A 24,978-nucleotide genomic window follows, 5' to 3' on the forward strand; every position below is an offset into this window, starting at 1 on the left:
AAATTTTTGTTTTGAGTTTATGACAGTTTCAAAATATATAATTTAATTGCAAAACATAGTTAATATCTAATGAAAAACCTGTTCATAAAAACTGCTCATTAAATTTTATTATATGTTCAAAGATATGAAAAGCAAATGTGCATTAAAATGTTCATCGTGTTGAAATAAGAAATACAATTTATCTAGCAAAAGTAAAAAATAAAGAAAAAAATGTTAATGAGCATTTTGGCATTAACATTGAAAGCAAACCAAGCAAATTTTTACCAAATTACCCCGGCAATAACAACAGCAACAGCAACAACAACAACAAACAGTTACATTATTTATTTGTGAAAAAAAGTGTTAATTTTTAAAGCAATTATATCGAAGAATTTTAGTATTTATTCGTGATTAAATAATAGCGCACACAGAATTTGCTCAAATATTAAAAAAAATAAATTACACATAAAGCAAAAAGACATAAAAATAAAAAAAGAAATTATAAAGCCAGCCGCCGCATTTGAAAAAAAATGCAAAGCAGATGTGCCGGAAGGAAATTTTAATGAATTTGTGCCTTGTGCCATAACTACAAATCTAAAAATATTCAAAATTAAAACAATATCGCAGGATATGTTAAATACAATATACAAACAATTTCTAACATATTCAAAAAGTTTTTGTGTATGAAGTGAAATAAGATAGTTATGAATTATTTAATAATTCCATTAATTATTGTTATTTGTACGGAAACAGTTCTTGCAGTGTTTGTGCCTTTTTGAAATTGTGGCACTGCATTATCAACGCTGGCAGTTGACAAAGTTCACCTAGAAGTGACATAAGTAAGATTTTGAAAAATTTCAAACTAACATATTATATTTTATTCATATAAAAAATTTTTTGAAATACCTTGAATAATCGTATTCAGTAACTAAATAAAGTTTGGTTACATTCTGATACACAATGGTTGAGCTGATTCGACTTTTCGGTTGGAAATGTCAACCGGGCTGTCATCCAATTGAAAAAATACAAACTGATTTCTAGCTGGGCGTCTACACTGGCTAAACGTTGACAAGTTGTTAATGTTCGAATATAAATATATATTATTTTCGAATTTGTCTGCAAACTAAAATTTATATGTGTTAGCTTCAGAGAGTGTGCGTAAATTTGAGAGTAAAAATTTTGCCAAGGGCAAGATATTGTAGTGAAACAAAGTGTTCTGAAATTCAAATATTTTGCTATAAGATTTAATTTAACCGGGCTTAAATTCGGACCATCTTCAGGGTACATCAAATGTTATTATACAGAATTGATCATAATTCTTGTTATCGTTACAAAGATACAAAATTTAACACACAAGAAAAAGAATGACAAGAGAAAAACATGGATTGGTTTATTAAACGAATAGATAATAGATTGCCCTCATTCGATTTTCTTCCCTTCTTTTCATCAATTGCTCTCTTTATTGTGTGGATTACTTGAGTGAGTCCACTTAAAATAGACAACATTTTACATAGAATAGATAACATTCAAAATCATTGCCTTTTACAACATCCTCAAAACGGTTAAATATTCCAATTCTAAAAATTGACTAAACTGTGTTTTGTACACAGTTTAATCAGTAGAATTAGTCTAGATTTTCAAGTTACAATGAGATGTAAATTACAAGCACTCATCGAAATAAATTCCAAGTGAGTGAATTAGTGAATACTTCAATCTAAAATTTATAATTACATATCTAAAATGAATAAAATGAATAAAGGACGTTGGGACAGCACACCGTCCAGCAAGTGGCCGCACTGAAGTAAAGAATTAACCGAAGTAGACTACGAAACAACATGGGTCCTTTTTCGTCTTTCAACTCTCGGATGTCGATATTAAGTTAAAGCTAGAGAGGCTTTCATTTGCATTACTACATCTCTTGTTATTGCAAGCAGCTCATTTGGTTTGAGGTTGCCTGCCAAGCCATTGGTACAATATATGCATCGCTGTCTCCTTTTCTTCTTTGCATAGTCTGCCAATGCCTTCCATATCCAGTTTCCATATCCAGTAATCAATGAGATCAGCCAGCTTAAGGTGCTCTGCGATAGCTAAGCACTTTTATCGATTCTCTGGCTAACGGAGTTCTGGATAAAAAAATGAATAGCTCTTCTTTAAACCTCTTCTTAGCTCTTCTTAAAATTATTAAAACTTCTTTAATAATTTCTAAAGTGTTCATTGTGACACATTAGTGAAATTTTGTTATAGAAAATCCTATAATAATAAAATATAGTAATATAATAATGATTTCTGTCCATTTCATAAAAAATAACTTTCTAAAATTAAGTATTTTTAATATTCAATCCAATAATTTTTTATTTTTTGTTTTTGAGATATTGAAATAGCTACACCCTTTCAGAACTTTCACTTCTAATTTTCTTAGAAATAAGGTTAATAAATTTTTTTAAATTTTATTGTTCCATCATTTTGCACACTGTTAAGTCGTTGTTGGGCTATTGTGGGCTTCTTATCTTATCGATATTGAAAATATTTTCAAAATTGCTGAAATAATATAAACATAAACTTACATCCGTAAAAAATAATAAATAATCACCACTTGAAAGTATAATTATTTACGTATTGTAGATATGTATTGCAATGTTCCTACTAACTGCGGTGTTGTAAAAATGTTGCCATTCAATAAATGATTAACTAATTAATTTAGTGATTATTAACAATAAATGTTCGAAGTCATAATTGTTAGTAGCTGATATCTGCAAAATTGTGCTTTCACACATTTTTGGTAGTTTGCGATATATTTAGAATCTAGAAATATACAGATAAATATTGTTGTAGTAAATGAATTTTGTTAAGTGGTGAAGTTGTGTTTGGAAAAAGAAGTTTGCTCAAGAGTAGTGATAAGATACTTCTTTAATTGTTAGTAATAAAAATCATATTGTTATTATTTCCATATATTATTCCATAAGGAGCTTAAGCAATCTACAAAAGTTTTCCATTGTTTGCCATTTCTATGGTATTTTGTGCTATTGCTCTCAACTCGTTAAACGATTTGCCCGTCTCCTGCTAAACTGTCCTTCTCCAGGTCATTTCTGGTCTGCCACTGCGCCTAGTCCCCTTGGGGATATCTTCATGATGCTTACGTAATGTGTGTTCAATCCAACCATACTTATTTCTTCTTATCTCGTGGTTTACGTTTGTCATATAAAAGTTTAAAATGAAACATAGACATTTATATGTGTAATCGTTCTTCGCATATATGTATGTTCTTGAAAGACCAAAGATTATCGCATGATAGCCTCTTATTCCAGCTGATTTCTTTTTTTTTTTTTTGGTAAGTTGCTTACGTATATCGATCGCAAATCATTCAATCCAAACATGCGTAGATGATCGTGGTCGTTCTTTTTCTCTAATTCCTCGAACTCTTATAATATGGTTTTCATATTTTAGTATCGGGTTCTTCATAGATTCGTTAACATTTCATTGTTATGCCTGATTCTAAATGTTCAAAATTTGTCTCTTGCAGTATTCTTTTTTAAGTATTTAATGGTAGTATTTCTATTTATTATCTAATAAACCTTATTGTTTTATCTTATTCTTATTCAAGACAAATAGAACCTTTTAGTTTAATCATTTTTATATTTATAAATTTATAGGCTTTACATCAAAATAGGAAATTATATGAGTTTTTTTGTCAAAAAAATTTTGTTCTGAAAGATAAAGTAAATATCTTTAATCTAAAAATAAGCATCAGTTTCAGTAATTATATCTTCATTAGCACCAAATCCTCTTTTCTGAAACAACTTTCTTAGTTCTTAAAACAGGTAGTAGTCGCTGGGATATAGATCCAGCAAATGGATAAACTTATAAAACGAAGAGCAATTTGTTCTAGTCATTGTAGTTATATTTGAAATATCTATTCGTCACTATTTGTGACATGATGTCATCGATGCAAATTTATACCATCATCATTATTATCAATTCTTATATCTCCCATAAGAGCATAGGACCTCAATTCAAATTTATATGATTGTCTGGATAAGTTGAAAGTACTGCTTTCAAATTCAGATACTGAAAATATTTTTGAGACATGGTGTCAATCTGAAGACCAATCGAAGACCAAACGATTCAAATATGGCGTTCTTTAATCACATATATGCATAATTAAGTAAAATGTCTTCAAAGTTATTTTATGTCCATAGCCTAAAGACTAGATAAATTCAATATTTTGCTTTCAAATACAAATGCACATTCTTAGTGTAGTTTCTAATTGTTATTTTTTTTTCCTAGTTTTATGTTACGTCTTGAATTCATAGCTATACAGATGCTCTGTACAGACTGAGATACTTTCAAAAACAATGTGGTCGAGCAACTTGAATGTATCATATTCACGTTTGAATATAAGTATTCACTCATTCGAAATTCATACTCGTATAACAGAATACATTGTCATGCACTATATCGTTTTACACAAACAACAATTACTTGTGTGTGTCGTGGTTGGTAGTGCATAAACTGGAGAGCAGAAATATTCGCATTATTAGCAAATTGTTTTTGTATTTTCGAGGATTTGATTAACAAACTTCTTAAGAATCATTCGTTTTTCGGTTCGCAAACTCATAGCTAATGAAAATATTCACGAATGCTTTAATTTGATTCATTAAAGTAGTCTGCTTAACATATTTAAACACCTTTCTGTAGATGCAACATAAGACCTCTGTATTCTATCTACACATTGTATTCCATTTAGTTACATTTAAGTGCGAATATATGCGTATAATAAAATATTTTTAAAAAAGTATATGATGCTAATCAATAACATCAAAACGTAAACCTTTGACCGTAATACGTTGAAGTCAATAAATTAGAGTTTTTCAATTTTATTGTTGATAGGCAATCAATTTTCTATTCTATAAAACTAATTGCAAAAAAAAAAAAAATATACCAGAATACACATAATACCGAAACCGAACTGATAACCACACCACGCATGCTTATTTATCAGTTGCATTTACGATGTGCAATTCAATTAGACCTTAGCCGGAATTGCTTTTAATAAAACGTTTAAAAACTATTTTGCTATAAAAATAAGTAATGATATAGATGAATACAGAAGGTTTGTGATTAAGTAGAGTTGTAAATATATAAAACATTATAAATATGTAAAATTTATTAGTTCTCAATAAAACCGCAAAGATCTAAAGGTTTTGCAAGAATATTACTCATTACTCATTTGAGGAAATCAAAATATATGTGATTTTCCATAAGCTAAAGAAATCAACTGCTCAATTGATTTCATTTTTTTACATTAATAAAAATTTAAAACTGTAGAGGATTGTAGATTGTATATACATCCTCCTAATTAGATAAAGTTATATTAGTTTGGCATGATTCCGTTTTCCCGGGCACGCCTACTTGAAAACAGAATCTATTCAACATATCTATTATAAGCAACTTTTTTCAATTAGATCAAAACTTACTTGATATTATCTTTATTAAAAGACGTTATAAAAGATTATATAAAGTGGAGTGGGGTTAGGTTAATCTGGCTGGGTGTAAACCACTTATAGATCCCATAGTCTCTAAGGATACTAAATAGAGTGCTATTATAAAATAAAATTCTTGAAGATTGTGTATACTACATACTCTTAATTTGATAAAGTTATATTAGTTTAACATGATTTCGTTTTCCCGGGCACATCCACTTGAAAACGGATTCCATTCAACACATCTATTATAAGCAACTTTTTCCAATTAGATGGATACAGATTATGTAAAGTGGAGTGGGGCTAATGTGAATCTGGCTGAATTTAAGCCGCGTGCAAATCCATTAGTCTCTAACGTTATCAAGCAGTGGTTTCCAACCTTTCTTTGACCAAGGTCCACTATGATATTTTTGTTTTTAATAGGAACCACAAAGTTTAAGAATAATAAACTAAGAATAATAAAGAATAATAATAATAATAATAATAATAAATAAATATAATTATTTATGCATCTCTGGTATAATGTATAACGAATTGTATAAGCGTATATGTACATTATACATAGGCTTTGGCATAGGTATATAATTACTTGAAAATTTTATTGAGCTTATTTTCTAATAAATGAGGTTTCTGTAGACAAACTAGCTATAAGCTATGTATCCATACTTGTTAATTTTGATTCACAGACCATTTTTAAACATCTAGCGCACCATCTGTTAGGAACCACTGATACATGCTTGGTGGTAGGCATTTTTTAAAATTTTAGAATGGCTTGAAGATCTTTTCTTGAGACAACGCCATCAAGTATTTTTAAAATATTTATTAAATTATTTTTTGTGACCAGATCTACGTAATTCTAAACAAAAAGCTTCATGCTGTCAAAATGATCGAAGTGGTAGGTTTCATTTGTTAAAATTTTATATAAACTATGGTTCGTTATGACTTAAAAGGTTGGTTATGGTTATGAAAGGATTAAATGCTTGTATATACATTCTGCTCAAAAAGTATTCACAAATTTAAATTTTATTCCAAATTTATTTTATATCCTTCAAAATATGCTCCTTCTGAAGCGATTCACATATGCCAACGCTTTACCGAATCATCCACACACTTTTCGAAGGCCCGTGAATGTATGACTTTTAGTTCCTTCAGCGAATTCTCTTTTAGCGATTCAATCGACTCAAAACGCTTACCACGAAGGGACAATTTGAGTTTCGGGAACAAGAAAAAGTCGCACGGATCAGATCTGGCGAATATAGTGCCTGAGCGATGACAGTGGTGCCATGGTTGGTCAAAAAATCGCGTACAATATGAATTTTCCATAGTAAAAATCGCTAAATGCACTTGAGGTAGTCTCACATTAACAGCTGCTGTAAACAAACTAATTGACAGATGGCGCTCAAATTTGTACCATATATCAAGAAAGTGTGTACCAACATAACAAAAAAAAGACCTATTACTTAAGGAGTAGTTAACAAACAACGAAATCCGGATACAGAAGGTAACAACAAATAAACAAAACCATTGCTGCTGTTCTTATGTTAGTTTTAATCTCGGTAGTGTGTAAAGGGCTGGAAAGCTACAAAGGGTCTTAGGCGAGGCATTGTACGAAAAAAACCAAGCAAACACTTATTTCGATAAAAATAGAACTCTTTACATACATATATTTGTTGTTTTCAAAAGTAGATTAATTTTGTATGTAATTTTTTTTTTGGAGAAAGCATGGAAACAGAATTTGTATTAAAACATCATTTATCAGAAATTCTTAAGAGGACTTATATTCCTTACATATTTATATTTTTACCACTTTGTCACTATCTCGAAACCTATTCTATATATTATATTTTCATGCCGGCTCGAAACCTATTCTATATATATATTTGTTTCAATGCCCGCTCTTCTCTTGAAATTCTGCACATTGAATTATTATCACTGCTTTATTTTATTATATTATTAAAAAAAAATTGTTATTATTGGTTTGTTTACATTTTTTGCTTTATTAAACAATTTTAATTTTACCATTTCTCGTATATTGTTTTGGTTTATTTTCTTTCGAAATTGGAACGCTGATTATTGCTATATGTTTCATCATAGGTTAACGAGGGTTGCCTGTTATATTATAAAATGAAATTTATTTATTACTCTATTACTCTTTACATAAATTTATTATTAGATAAATTCTTTTTAAATATGGAAATGTGACATTTTTTTTACCCATTATTAGATCTGAAGGATAAAAAAATAATAAAAAAAAAGTGGAGAAGCTGTAGATACTTTTTTACGGTAACAGATTTAATGTCATATTATATAGGTCAAGTCTTCTTGTTTTTAAACCTCTTAAACGTTTTCTATATAATATCAAATTAAATGTATATTAAATATTATATTTATTTGCATTCAAATATATTAAGCAATAAATTATATAAATATAATAATATTAAAATAAATCAAATAAATGTATTTAAAGAAATATTCAACATTGAACTAAAGGCATGACCAACCAGGACACACGTTCAACACATTGGTATTCAAATCTATGTTATATATAGAAAACAAATATTTAGTATCTAGCTTAAAAAAAATTAAATTTCAGCTTAAAAAACTAAGCTCTTATTTATTATACTTGTGAGTAAATTTTGCTTAAAACTCTTCGAATTCGAATTTCGATCTTCAATCAAGATCACCAGATTGAATTAACATTCTCATCTAGTATATAGAAATTGAATTTGGATCTTTTAGGTTTATCAATCAAACTGTAACCATTGATATATTTTGTGTTGAAAAGTTAATTAAAATATATTTACTAGTAATTCTTAGAGTAAATATAATGAAACTCTAAAGTATCATATTTAAGAGCATTACTTATTTCCGCCAACAAAAAATTTTAAATTAAATATAGAATTAAATTAACAAGACAAGCATATGCACTGTAGGTAAAACATCGCTTTTAAGATGACTCTTAAAATATCGGCTATATTATTAAAGAAACTGCAAAGTACTATCAAGCAAACAAAATTTATTTTCTTGTTTTTAAAGTGAATCCCATCAAGTGATATATAAAAACACTTGACACAATTTTCCTTAGATTTTTTATACAGTAATATGACATATGACCGGGGACTGCGCGGCACTGATGCACAAGCGGAAGAAACACCTTAAAGGGTATTTCATGAAACATAAGAATTCAAGACTAGGAGAAACACTATAATCCGACTAAGAGGAACAATAGATCTTTTAGATCGCAGTGTACTATCCCTTTTTCATAATAATAATAAACGACATATGGCCTTAAAATCTGTGGAAAATAATAATTTCTAAAACATAAAAAGATTACACTGGACCCTATTAGTCGAACAAGATATGGTCAAGGGCATACGTTGAGTTTTTTTCCTAGAAGTTAGTACTCAACAAAGCCTTTGGGCTATTGTCCGTAATGTTCACCCACTGTGCTGGTGTGAATGCACTGATTACCAGATCGTACTTAAATCGCACGAAGTAACATGGACAACCAGATCGGGCTTAAATCTGGCGATATAACGCAGTACAGCTAATTTACCAATATCTCTAACATACGTTTTTCAAATTATAATTTTCGATTACTTATTACACAAACTATACGTAAAAGGGCTTAATAATCTATTCGTGCAATTGTGCTAAGATATATAAAAATATTTCTTTATCCAGTTTTTATACACTCATACAGTTACATACATAATATAACACGTCTAACATATACTATATATAATAAAGTCATCATGATATGCGATGATCATCAGTTATCAAATTGTGTACTCCTACAACCTATTTAAAGGTCAAACGCGTGCCGTAACTTTTAGAGATTATTTTTTGTTCCACTAACATACTACCCATGTTTTCTTCTAAAAACAAAACAAATTATTTTTTTTTAATTTTTTTTTAATTTTTTTTTTATTAAAAATATTGTATAATGAACATTCTACTTAATAATATAACATGATTTATACTGTTGACCTTGGACATATCTCTTCGAGCTCAGCAGACCGCTCTATGAAATCGTACGACGCTATGAAGAATTCTCGTATGATTAGGTTTCCGAAATTTCGCATCAGGCGACACTAGATCTATGCTTGCAAAGCATTTGTTCATACAAATCACATAACATATATAAGTAGTACGATTATTAATGTTTTGTTTTGAACTTGTACTCATTAGTCACATTAATATTATTTATAATATGTTATGTATTCTTTTTTAATCAATGTAAATTTTTTTATTTTCAACAATCTATGCTCACTCTAAATAATTGCCAACTCATAGAAATCAGGTCGTTAACCCTCTCTTCCGTTAAGGGTATGTGTCGGAATTGAACTGATTACAAATTTGCGCAATAGACACAAGGTGTATTATCAGTCATTTACATATATATGTATATATATATAATATATATACTCTTATACAAATGCATAGAAAAGTGAATTTCATGCAATCTCAGCAAAACATTTTTTTTTTTTTTGTAACTTTGTATTACGAATAAATTATTTATTTAGTACGTATTTTTTATGATTTGCCACGTTTCCTGTATTTTGTGTAAGTAATTTAATAATGTATTAAATATTATTTATCACGTATATACCATTTGGCACGGGTGCTTTTTGAAATTAAAAATTATGAAGTGAGTTTTAATAGAAAATTGAGAACGTATTGTATTTTTTTCAAAACGATCTCATTTCATTGTGCTTCGAATGATAAGGTTATTTAGTAGAAACTAGGGTGATGGATTCAAAAACTTTACAGAACATTTTGTAAATTCCATATGAAGAAAATTTGTAATACTGATAAGGTTATTTAGTAGAAACTAGGGTGACGGATTCAAAAATTTATAATATTTAAATGCTGTTGAACAGATATACGAGAAAGTTTCAGAATCTTTTTCCACTGTAATTTAAACCAATCGAAGTCAATAAAGAATTGCTGTTAATTGCTTTTAAAAAACATATATCTATATAAACATATATATCTGTATACATATATATATATAATATATAGGTAGACTAGCTTAAAAGTGTCATATTTGCATATATATGTATTCTACGCAATTATATCAAAAGATTCAAAAAGATGAAACAGAGTCCGACCCTTTAAAACACAGCTAGACTAGTCTGATTTCGGTGAATTGAATTGTTTGTGAATTTAAGTAAGCCAGATATTCCTCTTAATTATCTTAAAGAATTGCTCTACAAATAAGACAATAAGGTTAAAGCAGTACGTTCCAAACTTTATAGTGCAACAACAGGAAACTGATATATAACCAAATAATTTCTCCTTCACTTCTATATGGTTGTGTAGCGTTTAGCAAAGCTTCAAACACTATTATTCACCAGTTAGAAATTGCACAAAGCCAGGCTCTGAGAAGACTTTTCAAAGTTCCTTGGTATATTAGGACGAATGACATCCTTAGGGACCTCAAGATTGATCCCATCAAAAAATACATAAAGGATAGAGCCCTGAAATTATTTGCAAAATCTGACAGACTTACTAACACCGCATTATCAAATCTTAGAATCGTTACAGGCTCCTCGAGGAGGTATGCAGATCTGAGGTCAATTATTACTTAGTCTGATGATGTGATAAATAATAATCCAGTCAAGGCACAAAGAGGGGTTTTGAAGAAACCCTCAGTTAATATAGAGTAAAAGTGCTCAGGTGCACTGACTCAACTTGTCTCTCTCTCTCAATATAACAACCTAGCAAAGATTTTTAAAAATTTTATATTAAAATATTTGTTCACTTCACATAATACGCTCTAATCACTTTTCGCATATGCTCTAATTGCATAATGTAAAAAAAAATTAATAGTCAGGACAGACTTGTAATGTGAAATAACATAAAAACACAAACAACACAAGTTCAATCCGATCATCAAATACTGCACACAGAAAAACATGTAACGTAATTGCTTAGCGTTTGTATCAGCTGCTATAAAATTTCGCGTATATTCACATCAACAAACCAAAATTTAATTGGTTCTTAGGTGTCTCCTCATACTTTTACCTCGGCAAGAATAATCAAGTGCATATCTTCCATAAAGTGTGAAGAGGGTTTTAATTTTGTACTCAGAATTTTTGCACTGAGAAATTTGAATGAAACATGGAAAAAAAATAAAAATTTTCCTCCAAAAACATAAAATGGACTTTAAATCACGTGAGTTAATGTTTATGCACGTGTGGGTTATTATCAATCTCTCTCTTCAGGCGATCCTCAAATTTATGGATCCCATTTCTGTAGTGGTTTTTCAGTATCTATACAGAACGACTATCTACCGCAGCTATTCCTTCTCTGTTTGAAAAAAGTTAGTTTCTACGCAAAAGTTGTAAAAAGAGCCAAAAGTCAGAAGGAACTGAATCTGACGAAAAGACTGATTGCTATTAAATATGACGATATATAGATATATGTATTAAATTATTATGATTCTCACATAGTTTGAAGAAAAATTTCAATATAATGCAAACTGCTCAAAGGTATGTTTGAATTTCTTTAATATGTATAAAGTACCAATTGCTTAAACGTATGTTGTAAATCATTTAACACGAGCTTTATGATTATATTAAGTCATAAATATTATAAATCATAAATTTTATTAATCCTGCTGACATGGTACAGCATGGTAATGTGTGATATACCACATTAAGGTTTTGTGCATTTTTTTGTGTTCTGAATACAGGTTTACTTCTTTCTATCAAGTTTGCTAACTCTGATTTTTTGGGTGCAGTTCTTGAATATTCATTTATGTACCCTATTTTAATAATATTTTTATTATCAAATAAAAAGAATAATAATAACTATAGCAGTGACAATTAAAGCACTATCTGTACCCTTGGCAAGATTCTGACTAGCTTCAGTCTACTATCAAAACTCATGTGGAGAACAAAACAGGGAAAAAATGAGTATAAAATGAAATTTCAAAATAATTATAATAAAATAACTTTATAAAATAAAAATAAAATATATAATAGAAATAAATGTAAACAGATAAAGATTGATTTATAAAAATTACACCAAAAGCTTACTTCTCTAGCTTTCTGTCCGCAAACTCTTCTAATAATAAAAATTTTTATCTGAATTATTTATTTATCTGAATTCAGATATTATTGATCGCAGATAGATTTTTGTCAGTTCAAATTTTCAAGAACTCATTTCTCCATTTACAACTGTTATAGGCATAGCGATTAATATTTGGTGTATAATCTATAGATTTGTTTTCATTTCTATGAGATTGAAGATATAGTCAGAGGAAATATCATGGTTGTCAGAAAAAAGATTTCAAACTGAGTTCCTCATATCGCAACCAGTTATCTACATCCAATTTCTAGTCTGTGATTAGTTCTAATTGGAGATTTTTCACAGAATTTCAGATTTAAAGGTTTACTGGTTAACAGATAATTTCACTAGTTAATTGTTTATTTTATGTAAGAATTTACTAATTTGGTTATTATTTTCAACTGAAACATTTCAATTAAAATTGTAAGAAAAAAAATAAATGTGTAAAATAATATATACTACAGTCATAAAATAAATGTACTGAAAGTAGCTACGAAATGTAATAATATTTTAGCTAAAATATATATTTCATATCCATATGTCTGTATATGGGTCATTCATGTACAAATCGGGCAGACTTTGACAAAAAATGAACTCAACATTTTGGCTGATATTTTTTGATGAGCTCCTTTCATAAAATATGAAGACCCGTTTCTTGGGAAAAAATTTTGAAATTCTTTTCCTATGAGATATGAACCCATGGGGTTTTAGTAATTAGCATTGTAGACATATTTTTAAACGGCCATATCTTAGGCTATATAAATTATAGGAACATCATTAAATTCGTGATTGAAAAATAGAGATGACGCGAAACTAACTGATTTAACTAAACTAATTCTGCAAACGATAGCCTCCCAAAAAGTTTTTATTTCTATGTAGAATTTAATGATAAATTTAATTCAGTAATAAAATAATTATTTTTGTGGAAAATTGATTTATGGTATTATGGTGCGTATGAGTGACATGAGAGGCGCCTGACCAATTAATTTTTTTAAGTACTTCTAAAAGAAATATCACATTGGAAATATTTATTTTTAAGTACAAATTATTGATTAATTCAAATCAAAAATAAAAAATAAAAATCTTTCTAATATGTTTTTTTTTTACTAAAAATTCGTGTGTATGTGTTTGGTGTAAGGTAAAGGATAAATAAATTTTTAAAAAATACTTATAAGACAATACCGTCCTGAAATTTTTGGGTTTTATATAGAATCTTATAAAAAATTAAGTTCAAAAATAATATATAAAAATATTGCTTAAAATGCTTGGTTTGTTTTGCGGAAGGAAAAAAATTTTTAAAAAATAAACAATAATGCCATTCTGAAAAGTTTTTTTTTCCAGTAAGATTTAATACTAAATTTAAATAAAATATAAAAAATAAAAATTCTTGAGAAACATTTGAAAAATATTTTTGTTTTTGAAATTTGACGTTGAATATTAGCACTTAAATATAAACAATCTTAATTGTTAAAAGTTGAATCCATTATCTTTAAAATGCAATAAATTTTAAGTTTCTATCATTTATGGAGCCTGTGATATGAAATATTAAAAAATTGTGTCTACAATGTTAATTGTCAAAAACCCATTGGTATTTCTAGAAAAAAATTACGAAATTTTTTCCCAAGATACGGGTCTTCTTATTTAATGAAAAGAGGACATGAAAAAAAATTCCAGTCAAATCGAAGGTGATGAGATCATCCGTCCTTTTGCGTTGGAAAAGTATGATCCATATACATATAATATTAAATAAACATTAAAAAAATTTGATTTAATAAAAGAACAATATTGAAATTTAAAGATTTCTTTCTCATATAAGGAAGCAAGTGAGTTTGTTCATGTCAAGGCTACTGGCTTATGACGATTGACTCTGACTTTCAAGCTTAACCCTTGGTACTTGCAGTCACAAAAAATATTTATATATTATAAATAAGATATTTATATATTATAAATAAGATATTTATATATTAAAAATAAGATATTTATAAATTATAAATAAGATATTTATATATTATAAATAAGATATTTAAAGTTATAAATAAGAATATTTAATATATTATAAATAAGATAATTATATATTATAAATAAGATATTTATATATAATAAATAAGATATTTATGTATTATAAATAAGGTGTTTGTATATTATAAATAAGATATTTATATATTATAAATAAGATATTTATATATAATAAATAAGATATTTATGTATTATAAATAAGGTGTTTGTATATTATAAATAAGATATTTATATATTATAAATAAGATGTTTCTTTATCATAAATAAGATATTTATATGTTATAAATAAGATATATATATATTAAAAATAAAATATTTATATATTATAAATAAAATATTTATATATTATAAATAAGATGTTTATTATAAATAAGATATTTATATATTATAAATAAGATGTTTATATAATATAAATAAGATGTTTCTTTATTATAAATAAGATATTTATATATTATAAATAAGATATTTATATATTAAAAATAAGATATTAATATATTATAAATAAGATATTTATATATTATAAATAAGATGTTCATATATTATAAATAAGATATTTATATATTATAAATAAGATGTTTATTATAAATAAAATATTTATATATTATGAATAAGATATTTATATATTATAAATAAGATATTTATATATTATAAATAATATATAAATCTTATTTTAAATAAGGTTTTTATATATTATGAATTAGATATTTATACATTATAAAGAAGATGTTTATTTATTATAAATAAAATTTATATATTATGAGATTTTTATATATTATAAATAAGATGTTTATTTATTATAAATAAAATTTATATATTATAAGTGAGATTTTTATATATTAAGAATAAGATATTTATATATAAATATAAAAAATAATTCCAAAAAACCACTGATGATGAATATTTGACAATACTCGAAAACGGTGTGCGATCAGCCAAGAATTCAATTAATTAAAAATAAATAAAAATTTTGTTGTTGCAAATCACTACTGTTCGAAAAATCTCTCTAAAAATATTATATGATAAAATATGTTATGTTTTTATCCTAAACGTGATATAACATATAATATGTTTTAAGAGCTTTGTTTTTGCATAGGCTTTGTTTTTAGTAAAATTATTTCATGAAAAGCTAGAGATTCTGTTTTTTCCGTATGATTGACCTTAATAATCATATATCTTCCCGCATATCAACTTTTAATACCAATTTTAATAAAACTGAGTAGCGACAACAACAACTTAAAATGCATTTTACAACAAAATTAATTATATTAAATAATTGTAAATGGAAATTAAAATTGCAACTGATAAAGTTGCCTTCCGTACAAAACTCATTTTGAGAGATTGATTTCTCTAAAAATAATAACAGAAACCAATACTTATATATATATATATAAATACTCATATATTAATATATTTTAAACAAATTGTATCGTTTTATTATAGATGACTTAAGCATTGGAGAGCTGTATTTCATTCTCTTCTCCTACAAGTTGACCGCCTTAACAGATTTTAATCAGTTGCAATCTAAAATCAGACTTTTTAAGATTTCAGTCTACGTTCTTTGTTTTCTTTGCTGCACATTTTCATTAATTAATTTATTTAAATATTAAATATTATTGAATTGACATCAAATTATTTCATAAATAATAAATCTGTTAATTAGAAAAATAATTTTGTAATCATAAGTTTATAGGATTTATTGGAGTTAAAAAAAAATTTTCGGAAAAAAATTAAAAACCTAAAATTGAAAGATAAATAAAGAATTCATATTCCTGTGCATATATATTTTACCTTATGCATATATAATCAATTTTGCTTTTATATCAAAAGATATACATATATATTTAAACTAATGTCATAGATTTCAAAGTGAATATCAGTGAATGTGTGTATACATTTTTGAATTGTACCATTTCTTAAGTCAAATAAAGTGAAAATTATTCAACGTAAGTTTTAAATATATATATAATAATATATACTCTAGGAACAACTGCTCATTGCAATCCTATTCATTTTGTCATAAAGGATCTTCACATTTTCTATTATATTATACTAAGCCTCCGTTGCGATAAACACTGGTAAAATCGATTCAAATTCCTTTTTCAGTACTACTCTTTTAAGCTCTGCGTATAGATTGGGTTCACTAAAATTTCGTTTTGGGTCTATATGCCAGATGGTGGAATTATTCAAAGTGTGATTTGTATAACTGACTTGTGGTTATAATTGTTTTGTGACATTGTGACATTATACTGATGGAAGAATGCTTCTTCTTATTTACTTAAGGTTTTTTTTTTTGTGCTTAAAACAATAATATAGTTGAAAATAAATACGGATATATATCAAAGATTTCTGAAAATCTCTTTTCATACTACCTTCACCCTTCACGCATTTCTTATTACCTAGTTTTAATGTAAAATCTATTTATTTTTAATGTTTTACTTTTGCTATATAAAGATCATCTATATAAAAAATAATAATATTTTTAAATGAAAGTACTCAAGTTAGATTCAATTTAAAGTGTCTACATGGATTCTGTGGCAAAATCTTCGTTAAATATAACTTAATATAGATGCAAGTTTTTAATTGATATGATAATGATATATAAATACATTAAATATATAACATTTATGGATTTATGGAACTTAGCCTATCTCGCACACGTCCTTAAAATAGTAATACATAATATAATATAATTTTTCTTTGTGTGACTAATTGTATTTTTTCGTATTTAGAACTTTTTATGACATTTTCCAAGTAGACTTTACTTAGTATACTATTATTAGTAGTTCTCGATCACATAGTCTATTCTTCGTAGTACCTTATTATTGCTAATATGATCCGCTCATATTATTTTTACTATTCTTCGAAATAACCTTAATTAAAATGATTGAAACTTGTTAATATCTGTTATTTTTTTAAAGTTCTGGTTTCCATGGTATAGACTAATGTTGATCAAGCAGCATTTTAGAAAATATATGGGACGCTTCCACATTTCTTTTGCATGTGGCGGTCAATAAACCAATCAAACGGTCTGTAGCGTTATTTGGTAATTTAACCATCCTGCAGCTATGAACCTTTCACAAAATAACGAATTAATTACAAAATTATGTTTTATACCAAAAACGTAAAATATAAATACCACGTGCGACCTAGTCAGTATCAATTCTATAACTGATTTATTGATATAAAGTTTTTAACTATTAATAGCAAATTTAAATGTGTTTTTAAAATATATTTCATTTTAATATATTTCATTTTCTTTGTGTGACTAATTGTATTTTTTCGTATTTAGAACTTTTTATGACATTTTCCAAGTAGACTTTACTTAGTATACTATTATTAGTAGTTCTCGATCACATAGTCTATTCTTCGTAGTACCTTATTATTGCTAATATGATCCGCTCATATTATTTTTACTATTCTTCGAAATAACCTTAATTAAAATGATTGAAACTTGTTAATATCTGTTATTTTTTTAAAGTTCTGGTTTCCATGGTATAGACTAATGTTGATCAAGCAGCATTTTAGAAAATATATGGGACGCTTCCACATTTCTTTTGCATGTGGCGGTCAATAAACCAATCAAACGGTCTGTAGCGTTATTTGGTAATTTAACCATCCTGCAGCTATGAACCTTTCACAAAATAACGAATTAATTACAAAATTATGTTTTATACCAAAAACGTAAAATATAAATACCACGTGCGACCTAGTCAGTATCAATTCTATAACTGATTTATTGATATAAAGTTTTTAACTATTAATAGCAAATTTAAATGTGTTTTTAAAATATATTTCATTTTAACAAAAGAAAAAAAATTAGCTTCAAATAGGTAAGAGCGTTGCAGAATGACTAATCTCAAATACATATACAAAAATTACAAATATTAATAAAACGTTAGTACATTATTTATTATATATCTATAATATATACCATACATGAATAATATATTGAAAAATTATATTACTAAAAAATTAAATAATCAAAAAGAAAATGTAATCCTTTTCATGTGACAACATCTTTACTTTTTATATGACGATATATATTTGCGTATAAGGAAGAATTGTTATAATTCTCATTTAGTTTCCAAAAAATTTTTATTTGGTGCAAACAGTACAAAGATATGTTTAAGTTTATTTAATATAAAATATTTGCAGAGCAGTAGTTACGTAACCCCGGTATGAAGGAGACCTGGTATAATAGTTATATTATTGTATGACATATGCTGTAATAAATCAGGAATATGTATTAGTTAAATACTATAAAGTAACTCATATACAAAAGTCTATATGAAATATCTGTATGCCACTTAAATTATGGGAACATTTAAATTAAAAAATTAAAAAGAAAAGATAATACTTTTCATGTGAGTGAACAGCTTCTATTCAGCTAAACGAGAGCATATAAGTAAGGAATATACCTTACTGGATACATCTAGTTGAATTTCTCCTCCAAATTTTTATTTTTTTATTAATTTTATAAGATTTTACTTTACTAGTATTTCTTCAAAACTTCAGAAAATTTTCAATATTATATACTTGTAATTAGTTTACGTTTAAAAGAAATTTTTATAATGAAAACAAAGTGAAATCATTTACAAATCGGACAACCTTTTGACCTTATCATCTCCGATTTGGCCCCTTTTATTAAATAAGAAATATAAAACCATGGATATTTGACAATTAACATTGTAGACACAATTTTTTAAAATCTTATATCTCAGGCTCCATAAATGATAGAAACTTAAAATTTATTGCATTTTAAAGCTAAATGATTCATTTTTTAAAAAATAGTTTTAACAATTAAGATTGTTCATATTTAAGTGCTTATATTCAACGTCAAATTTCAAAAAAAAATATTTTCCAAATGTTTCTCAAAAATTTTTATTTTTTATATTTTATTTAAATTTAGTATTAAATCTTACTGGGAAATAAAACTTTTCAGAATGACATTATTTTTTATAATTTTTTAAAAATTTTTTTCCTTCCGCAAAACAAATCAAGCACATATATACTTTGTTTCCGATTAATGAATTTTCGAAGAATCTACTAAAATAATTTTTATATATTATTTTTGATTTCATTTTTTAATAAGATTCTATATAAAACCCAAAAATTTCAGAACGGTATTGTCTTATAAGTATTTTTTAAAAATTTATTTATCCTTCACCAAACACATACACACGAATTTTTACTAAAAAAAAAGGGAGGAATATATTAGAAAAATTTTTATTTTTAATTTTTGATTTGAATTAATTTTGTTTCTGAATTAAATTTATCAATAAATTCTACATAAAAATTAAACTTTTTAGGACCTTCTTGTTCTCCGAAATATTTTTATTAAATAAATTAGTTTCGCATCATCTCTGTTTTTAAGCCAATTTTTTTTGAAAAACGCGAGGTACTACTTTCAAAAAGGTTTATTACGATACGCTTTGTGTACCTTCGAATTATAATAGATTTTTTCCGAGTTTGTCTTAGGTATGCATTTTTTTCTCTTAATATCACCATTTATCCTTACATGAGGAATTTGCTGCAAATATACATTTTTAAATAATAATATTCGATTCTATTCAATTTATAGATTACAAAATACTCGTGAGCTAATTGTGCCGAAAGCTTTTTCGTTGTCGATAAAACATAGCAATACATTTTTTAAAGCCCTGACATTTTGAATTAAAACTTTAATATATAGCAAAGCTTCTCGAGTTCCAAGTACTGCTCTAAAGCCAAATTGTGATATTATTATTTCTTCAACATTTTTGCAGTAAATTTGATTTTAACGTCAATATGACAATAATGACTATTTTCACTTTAACAGAAATTGTGGTATTTAATAGAGAAGTTTCGAACAGTAGTGAGCTACAACAACAAAAATTATTTTTATATTATTTTTAATTAAAATTCGGCTGAAATTATTTTTTATATTATTTTTCGGTTGACCATTCGAGTATTGCCAAATACTTATCATCATTGGTCTATGAATTATTTCTTATATTTAATTATTCGCAAATAATTTTTTTGAGACTGCAAGTACCAAGGGTTGAACTCGTGTCCTGTCAATTTTGATGCTCAGACTCAGCGCCATATATATAGATAAAATATTTTAATTGAAGGTGTCATGTTTGCTATGTTTATTAGTTTTAAAATTTCAGATGACACCACAACTATCCATACTCTTACCACCGACTTTTATTTATTCACTTCATTTACTTAATTAATTTGATAAATTATTTGAAAAGCTACTCTTTAACATATGACCTTTATATTTTCTCCCTCAAGAGTTATAAGTTGTAGTCAATCGTTAATATGTTTCTCACTCTTGTAATATATATTGTATGTTTATAAGTACAATATCAGATGTATGGACAATGTAGAGAGCAATATATATGTTTATAATAATATATATGTTTATAATAATATATATGTTTATAATAATGTATATGTTTATAATTATATAAACATAGATAATAATATCTATATTTATAATAACACAGATAGATAATGTGCCTCGAAGCAAATTTATCTAAAAGTACTGTATCTCATTTAATCATAAGTTAAAATTGTTAATGATGATGTTAAAAGACATTTTTAATAATTACAGAATTATTACATTACAGAAAAGCGTTCTTCTTTATTTTGTTTTTATAAACTTTTCAAACTGCTTATGACATAAATTGTTATTATTATTATTATTGTTAGGGGATGTAGCACTGCGACCGTGCCCCCTTCTGGGCTTAGAGTAGGTCTTTAAGCCCTGTTGCATCAATAAAAAGTAGTATAGAACCTACTTTACAGAGTGTTATTGCCTCTTCCGTAAGAATATACATTCCTAGGAGCCTATTTCGTATGTGCATTAACGCAGAGCATTCTAACAACACATGTGTAGCCGACTCCTCATTCTCTTCATAGAATCTACAGTTTGCATCCGTAAGGTGGTGTTTTAGTCTACAGTACCCTGTTAGGATTCCAGTGATGATTCTAAGTTTTTCTTTTGATAGGTTCATACAATCCTGGTATCTCTTATTGTTATAGGTATCAATAAGTGATTTGGATTGTTTTAATCATGGTATATTATACCAGTAATCCTTTTCATTCTGGTTCTCCTTTATTTTTATGAGAGAAAGGAGCGTACTATTTCCTAGTCCACAAAAAGGTTCCGGCCCCATCATCGCTGTGGCTGCTCCTTTTCTGGCTAGTTTGTCCGCATATTCGTTTCCGCGTACTCCAGTATGTCTCGGTACCCAAAGAATCGACACTTGATTTGTTTCGCCAAGCAGATTTAGCAAATCAAGGCAGTCTAACACCAGTCTTGAGGTCACCTGATGCGAGTATGACATAAATTAGTATGGAAAACTTAATTCAATATTTACTAAACTATTTTTTTGTAATTTACTTTCAAAATGAATAATGATCGGCGTATTTTTGCATTTCAGTCGAGCGTTACTGAATATCCATCAATTTAAAAGTTAGAAGGGTTCGAATAGAAATGAAAAGACAACATTTTTTTTGTACAGTAAAAAGCAACAGTGTGAGACATGAACCCACTGCAACCATCTTTTAGGAATGAATAGATAAAATTTCCATAGCAATGTGGAAACTTCATTCCAGTAATCACGGGAGAGAGATGGGAACAGATAGGGTTAATAAAATAATAAGAATTATAATAAAACAAAAGTTTTAGTTAATTAATTGAAATTTGTTTGACCATACAACGCTGTTTCGAGTATTGTGAAGTACATATCTTCAGTGATCTTAGGAATCAATCATGATCAATTTAATTTAAAGTTTCTAATTTAATTTTTATTATTTTATATGAAAAGCAGCGCTATATACGATCGCCTCACTCGCTAAACCGACATTTGCGGAGATCATTGATAAAATGCGACTATGAGGTGAACTCCCATTCTCTATTTCCTCATTCAATAATTCCATAACGGAGTTTAAATTATAAGATAAAAATATTTTTAATTTGTATTTGAGTGAAACACTTTGACTAAAAATTGACAAGAAATTGTTTCGAATATAATAATTATATTGTCTGCAGTGTTAATTGCATGTATTATAAATAATAGATAGGTAATTTGATACACAATTACAAATTATCTATAAAATTGCTTTAAATATGATTTGTTATTAAATTTTTTTAATTATAAGAAAAAACCGCTTGAAATGTTGTACAAAATCTTGACAATGTTAATTGAATGTTGTGGAATGAGCTAAACTTGTTTTAAACTAACATTTAATTGCAACTAAGATACATTTTTGTTTCTTTTTTACAGATTCAATCGTATTTTGCCTAAGCAACGTGATTGATCATACTATAACTTAACAAAAAAATCAGTCATCATTGAAGTTCGATCGGAACAGTACTAACAAAACATAAATGATATCGGCAAGGGACAAGTTTTTTGCGAGCAGTGGCTCATCTACGTCTGCTTTAGGTTTAGGAATTGAAGTAGTTGATACAACACCCACATCCGTTTATAATCCTACAACGATGCCACTCAGCAATGGTACAACCGATAGTAAACGCACCAAAAGTACAACTTTCACAGTTACAAACACAACCGTTCCAATGACGCAATCGCATCTTGGATCATCTAGTCAAACACAGGCTGTATCAGCTGTATCAGCGGAAGAAGAAAATGATCCGAATAAGCAAAATGGTGTTGAAGAATTGGATCGTATACCGTTCTCTAATTTGCCATCACGTGATCCAGTCGATATGGAGTTTAAAGATCTTTCATTGACCGTGAATATGGGTTTCACAAAAGGTAAGTCAATTTAAATATTATACTCTTATATACTATACATAACCAAAATCATAATATTGGATACAGATATACGATAGCATTAATACTAGTTTAAATAATTTAACAGATTTGTTTTTTTTTTTTAAATATAACCTGAATTCTTCTCTTGAACACAAAAACTAAGATGAGATATTTTAAGTCATATATTATAGATGATGTTTACTAGTAGCTGAGAAGGTCAAAAGGTGCATTTTGTAAATAATATTTATGAGTTTATTTACTTGTTAAGTTTCTTTTAAATTATTTTTATTTCATTTAACTTAATTAAGTGAATACATTTTATAATTTATAAACTACATTCAATTAAACCAGGTGTAGGTAATTAAATTCGTTTGTTATTTTAATATCAAGTAAAGTGGCTCGTGCAAGGGCGCCAAAAAAGGCAGAAACTTTTTAATGGGGGAGTTTTTGAAAACTATTTCAAAGTCCATACGAAAACATTTAATTTAAAACATTTCATTATATACCATAAAACGTTAAGTGGTCCACAAAATTATAGGAGTGATTTTAAACCCCTTCTGCCTCTATGTGCGATTATCATGATTTTGTAACAGATTCAAACGATAAAACGCTTCGGTCGTGGTTCTAGTGACTAAACTCTACTAAACTCTATTCCCTTAATTTCTAATATAATAAAGCTTCGCTTACAAGATAAACAGAAAGTAAGATATTAAGGTTAAATTGCAGACAAACTGAATTAATTGTGTTTTTAAAAAAAGAATACACTACCTGTAGTCTAAAACATGCAGCTGTAGAAATTCTACAACATAGTGAAGACTTCTCGATATAGAGACTTTAAAATACATTGAACTCATATTACACAAGAGACTTATCTGCTTACTTAATGTAAAGGATAGAGTAACTGTGGAAATTCTACATTTGAGTGGTGGAGTCTTGGAGATATAGAAACTTTGAAATACCTTGAACTCATATTAGACAGGCGACTTACCTGCTAACTTAATGTAAAGAATGGAGTAGCTGTAGAAATTCTGACGAAAAATTGGTCAGTAAAGTTGGAAATTAAATCCACAAATCATATACTGGCTCTACACCACTGTAATCAGCGGTGTAGATAATATATTTGATAATAGTAAAGTAGCCATCAATATAGAAATCTACATATTTCAAGCTATTAAATAACTTTATACAAATAACAGCTTTTCTGTGCTTCGCCGATGACTTAGGAACTGCCTCAAATAAAGCACTGGAAACGCTCCACAAACTACTTACACTAGATGTAGTAAAACAAAATATGACTGCGTTAGCATCGTGAAAGAAACTGTGAAAGAAACTGCAAAGCTGAAGAATTTACCAGACGGGGTTCAAACGAAACCGATATTGGAATACATATCACAGCCTCTAATATATTTTTAAAACACAGTCTGGCTTAAAAAACCAATAGAGCTTGACCAAATTAAAACACTTAATACGGTTGATACTTAATAGGAATAAAACATGTGACTTATTCTGTCTACCAAGAAAAAAATATCTCAAAGATCGTAATCTTAGGCTGCAAGGTTTCTTCCATGAATATTGTAAATCTGAGGCAAAAGGAGGATATATCTCGAAAATAGATGAAATTAATTATAATGAATTACTATTTCAATTGTTCT

General features: G+C 27.3%; 1 protein-coding gene across 1 annotated transcript in view; it reads left to right on the forward strand.

Annotated features, from left to right (window-relative positions):
* Positions 1-24,638, forward strand: part of LOC119688423 — a 31,946-nt gene extending 7,308 nt beyond the window's left edge. Inside the window, exons 2-3 of the mRNA XM_038103104.1 lie at positions 22,832-23,326; positions 24,523-24,638. Of these exons, the coding sequence (XP_037959032.1) occupies positions 22,936-23,326; positions 24,523-24,638 (507 nt within the window). The 5' untranslated portion in view covers positions 22,832-22,935. The remainder of the gene's footprint in view (positions 1-22,831; positions 23,327-24,522) is intronic.
* Positions 24,639-24,978: the final 340 nt, after the last annotated feature.

Source organism: Teleopsis dalmanni, chromosome X, assembly GCF_002237135.1.
Source record: "Teleopsis dalmanni isolate 2A chromosome X, ASM223713v2, whole genome shotgun sequence".
Lineage (NCBI taxonomy): Eukaryota > Metazoa > Arthropoda > Insecta > Diptera > Diopsidae > Teleopsis > Teleopsis dalmanni.